Here is a 5,000-nt window from a genome sequence, read left to right as displayed (position 1 = left end):
GCCTTGGTTGTTACCCTAAATTTAAAAAATAACATAAGCACACAGTAACAAGCTATGTCTATATCAGAGAAATCCAGAACTTTTGGGAGGATACCATGACGTTTTTGGCGACTGACTGTTATGCGGTATGCATTTTTTTTCAGGTTTGAGTCCGAGAAATATGGGCTGTCTATTTGTACAGTATGTGTGTAGTAGGTTTTCATATGCATGTGAGTTGTTTCCACTTCAGCGCAGCTCCATGCGAGTGTGCGTCTGCCTGTTGGTGCCTCTGTCTTGTGTGTGAACCGAGCAAGTGTTTTACGAGCTGACGTGTACAGTGTGAGTGTTTGATGGTGCGTGTGAAGAGTTTGCAGAATGTGTATGTTTGGTTCAGTATGCAAACGTCTGTGTTTTTTACGGGGGTCCGGTGCAGGCCGAGCGTTTTTGGAGGAGGGGGGGTTGGGGGTAGGGCCGACAGCTGCCTTTTACTGCCCCAGGGGGTAATAAACAGGGAGGGAGGGGCAGTTATTTACCCCCTTTTATTAGGGCAGGAGGCAGAGGAGGGGACTTTATTGGGGTCACACTGTAACTACACACAGCTGCAAGGGGAGAGAGAGAGAGAGAGAGAGAGAGAGAGAGAGAGAGAGAGAGAGAGAGAGAGAGAGAGAGAGAGAGAGAGAGAGGGGGCTAGTTTGAACGATTCTGAATTCCTCTCGTGTACCCCTCTCATCCCTTTTTTTCTTTACTCTATCACTCTACTCTTTGTTTGTGTGTGTGTGCATGTGTGTGTGTGTGTGTGTACATGTGTGTGAGTGAGTGAACCCCAGCACCCCTCCTCCTCTCCTCGCTCCAGTCCTCTTTCATTTCCAGGTCCGTTAACGATCCCTCACCTTGTTAAGCACATCTGCTGTCAATCAACTGTACCCTGTAATCCTATTGGCATTTCCTGCCTGTGTGGATATCGCCCAGTGACCCTTCCTCTCTGGTCATCGCTGGTTAATCAGGCCATCTCTGCCGCCCCACTGGCCCACCCACCTGTCCGTCAAAAGGACTCAAGTTCAGTTCCATTCCACTCCTCCTCAAATCTTCCACAGGTACCATAACAACATTATGTGACTGATGTTTCAGAAATGAAAGGTTGATGTTGAAGTCAGAAAATGGAAAATACTGGTAATATTCAAATTCCAACCAAAATAATTCCTGTTTGATTAAAGGGCAACAGTTGGAAATATAATCAGAAGGATACCAGATAGAGGGCAGATATCTCCTCTGGGATCTGGATGAAGAAAGATTTACTCTATTATTCTCTATATGCAAGCCAGGAAAACTACAGAAAAATATGTGACAGGAGGAGTTAATAGAGAAGAGAGAAAGAGATGATAGAGTGAATAAAAAAGGGAGATAGAGAGGAGTAAATTGAAAAGAAAACAAAGAGGAGAGGTGGTGTGAAAAGGAATGGAAGCATGAGGATGGGCGGTGGAGAGATAGATGATTGACAGATAGAGAGAAGGGAGGGATGGAGAGATGGAAAATTGAGTGGGAGAGACTCAAGTGGGCGGAGGGACAGACAAGTTATTCTTGTTGCAGACAGCTGAGAGATCATCTAAAATAAGATGTGTACACTACTAATGTGTGTGTGTGTGTGTGTGTGTGTTCAAGATATACTTACAAGCCATAAAGCTGTATGTAGGTCTACCAGTACATTTTTCCAGCCTTGGGTACTTTCTGTGAGTGTGTGTGTGTGTGTGTGTGTGTGTGTGTGTGCGTGCGTGTGTGTGTGTGTGTGTGTGTGTGCGTGTGTGTGTGTGTGTGTGTGTGTGTGTGTGTGTGTGTGTGTGTGTGTGTGGTGTGTGTGTGTGTGTGTGTGTGTTTGTGTGTGATGTGTGTGTGTGTATAAAAGAGAGAAACACTAAACACTCAGTGTGTGGAGTCAATATCGCGCTTTATTGTCTTCCCATAGAAAGCGTCATTTTCTATGAGTACATTTTATATAAAAGAGACACAAAATAAAAACCATAGCAGTACGGTATCAGATTCTACTGTAATAAATATAAAACTTTATAGTGAGATAGAAAAGGGGGAGAGAGAGAGAGACAGAGAAAGAGAGAGAGAGAACAGAGGCATTATAACTGACCTGAAGACTGGAAGAGCTCATGGATAGGTTTACAAAACTACAAATATAGTCACACACACACACACACACACACACACACACACACACATCCTCACACACACATGCAACCACGCACGCACTCACTCAGACTCACAAAAGAACACACAACATACAACCCCACTGAGTAATGTTTCAGAAAGTGGGAAAAAAAACTGAGAGACTAACTGATAACTGACTGACTGACTGACTGACTGACTGACTCCAGACATTAACATGTGACAAACTAGATTCTGTGAGGACTAGACTTTAAAAACATACTGTATCTGACAGAGATGAATGAACTAGATTCTATACACTGCTTTCTCCCTGACCAATCAGGGCGGGCGGTCATGGAGTGAGAGTGGTGAATGGGAGAAGGGGATAGGGATGGAAGGATGAAAGGAGAGATTTCTTCTTCTTCTTTTTCACTCTTGAACGTAGACTCGGGTGCACACCACCTGGTCCGCGCTCATGGTCTGACAAGAGAAGAAGAAGAAGATATGTAAAGGCTAGATATACAGTATATGCTAGATATTCATTGTGTACATGATTTCTGGCAAATGAACAAATAAACAATTCTAGTGGATAGGTGAGGGAGTCATCTCTGGTTTGACTGGTTTCGCTTAAGTTCGCTCTGACAAATCCTTTTACAGTGTTCATTTGACAGCTTTCAATCTCTCACACATGATAACCATTATCTTCGATAGAACATGCCTCACCCGGAGTGCAGAGTTACCATGTTAGTTTAACTCATCCAACCATGTAAGATAATAACAGTGGTTTTTGCCAATACTGTAGCGATTAAGGGAAGGAGGGAGGCTACATTATTGCTACAACCTTAACATTTCTGTCGAAACTTTTCTAAGAAAACAAAGTGATTGGAAGGAAATGAAGCTATAGAGTAGACTATGGCTTGAATACATCTCACATATATCCTGTGTCCAAACTCTATGAACGAACGGTGGTAGTTATAATTCTGGGTGATTGACATATACAGAGATCAAGTATTGTGTGATTTTTACCAGGATCAGCTCGCCATCGTTGGTGATCTCTCGGGTCCAGCCAGTCTTAGGCCCCTCCCCTTTATGCAGAGTCTGCTCACAGCTGATCTTTCTGTCTGTCTCCCAACGGGGAAGACTCTGAGAGAGAGAAAGAGAGAGAGAGAGAGAGAGAGAGAGAGAGAGAGAGAGAGAGAGAGAGAGAGAGAGAGAGAGAGAGAGAGAGAGAGAGAGAGAGAGAGAGAGGGAGGGTGGGTGGGGGGATATAGTTAGAAGACCACAACAGCAGTGGAAGAAATGTGTTGTATTTCTTAATAGAGGGATGGATAGATGAATGGTTGTGAGTATGCTATTGCATGGCCTCTGGAGAGAGAGAGAGAGAGAGAGAGAGAGAGAGAGAGAGAGAGAGAGAGAGAGAAGGAGAGGGGGATAACTGGGAGGTGTTAATGTGTGATGTGCTCATTGTTTGTAGTGAGAAACTTTGAATGTTTGTATGTGTTTGCTTTGGAGACGGCCAAACAGAGGCCATCTGTGGGGAGAGAGAGGGAGCGAGCGAGACGGAGCGAGAGAGAGGAACTGAAAGAGAGAAGAGAGCTAGTGAGTGAGACGGGAGAGGAATAGAATGGGTCTGACAAGTTCAAGAGGGACAGGGAGTGGGGAGTGGTGGAGTGGGATTGGATTTAGGAGTATCAGTAAAAAGTTCAAATATGGGAAATGCCCAAATGTCCAAATGTGCCCAAATGTGTGTGTGTGTGTGTGTGTGTGTGTGTGTGTGTGTGAGTGTGTGTGTGTGTGTGTGTGTGTGTGTGTGTGCATCTGTGTGCGTGGGTGTGTGTGTGTGTGTACCGTGCAGGGGCGTCCGTCCACCGTTGCCTCGTTGAAGGACTCTCCCACGGTGAAGGTGACGTGGGTAGTTCTGACAGAGGTGGAGGTTTTGATGGACAGAGTCTCCGCCTCCTGAGTTATCTCCACTGAAGGCTTCGAGGCCGCCGCCACTGCTATTTTACGCAGCATCACGTTCACACCTGAAACACACACACAAACACACACACATACACACACACACACATTAGAACTAGGGCAACAGTGACAAAGGGGGGTACAGGGGAGGTTCGGGGCATGTTATGACGGGGAGGGAGAACAGGTGGGTTTTGAGGCAGGATTGAAAGACGGTTTATGGATTCCGAGTCATGGACAGATGGCGGCGGGAGTGAGCTCCAAAGCCTCTGAGAGTTTGGATTTCGGGGTGGTGAGGTGACCAGTAGTGACCACCTTAGTGCCCGGGTAGATTGAAGGGGGACTAGGAGGTCAGAGGTCAGATAGATAGATAAGGGAGGGCAGTTGGTGGAGTGCTTTGTAGGTCAGTAGTAGGATTTTGTAGTCTATACAGTGTTTAACAGCGAGCCAGTGGAGGTCAACAGGGGTGATGCGATTCTTGGATGTGTTGTGGGTGAGGAGACACAGAGCACAGTCTGTCTTCTGGACCATCTGTAGTTTATTGTGGGGGCAGGAGGTGATGCCAAAAAAGAAGAAGCGAGTTGCAGTAGTCTAGGCAGGAGGATATGAAGGAGTGGATGAGTGTTTCTGTAGCATGGCAGGGGAGGGAGGGCCGGACTTGGGCAGGGGTGGAAGAATGAGACTTTGACTGTTGCTAATGTGTTAAATGAGAGGAATCCGACGGACGGGGTCCAGAATAACACAGAGGTTGTGTTGTGTGCATGCGGCAAGGGTAGTAGCAGTGGTTCCATCGATGTAGTGAGTGAGAGATTTGCAACTTTGTATACTAGGATTGTTTGGGTGCTAATAAGCAGGAACTGCTTTACTGCTTTTGAGTTTGATACGGTTGTGTTGCGTACAAGTTTGTATGGCTG

At 45.9% G+C, this 5,000-nt stretch overlaps 1 protein-coding gene across 1 annotated transcript in view; it reads right to left on the bottom strand.

Annotated features, from left to right (window-relative positions):
* Nucleotides 1-2,556: 2,556 nt before the first annotated feature.
* The window catches only part of crabp2a (cellular retinoic acid binding protein 2, a), a gene marked incomplete at both ends in the record, with an annotated part of 10,007 nt that continues 7,563 nt past the window's right edge, over nucleotides 2,557-5,000 (bottom strand). Inside the window, 3 exons of the mRNA XM_080540020.1 lie at nucleotides 2,557-2,607; nucleotides 3,154-3,270; nucleotides 3,976-4,154. Coding sequence (XP_080396146.1) covers nucleotides 2,557-2,607; nucleotides 3,154-3,270; nucleotides 3,976-4,154 — 347 coding nt within the window. The remainder of the gene's footprint in view (nucleotides 2,608-3,153; nucleotides 3,271-3,975; nucleotides 4,155-5,000) is intronic.

Source organism: Nansenia antarctica (genome assembly GCF_963989245.1).
Source record: "Nansenia antarctica genome assembly, chromosome: 10".
NCBI lineage: Eukaryota > Metazoa > Chordata > Actinopteri > Argentiniformes > Microstomatidae > Nansenia > Nansenia antarctica.
Note: the sequence above shows the minus strand (reverse complement) of the source record. Positions and strands in the feature narration are given on the sequence as shown.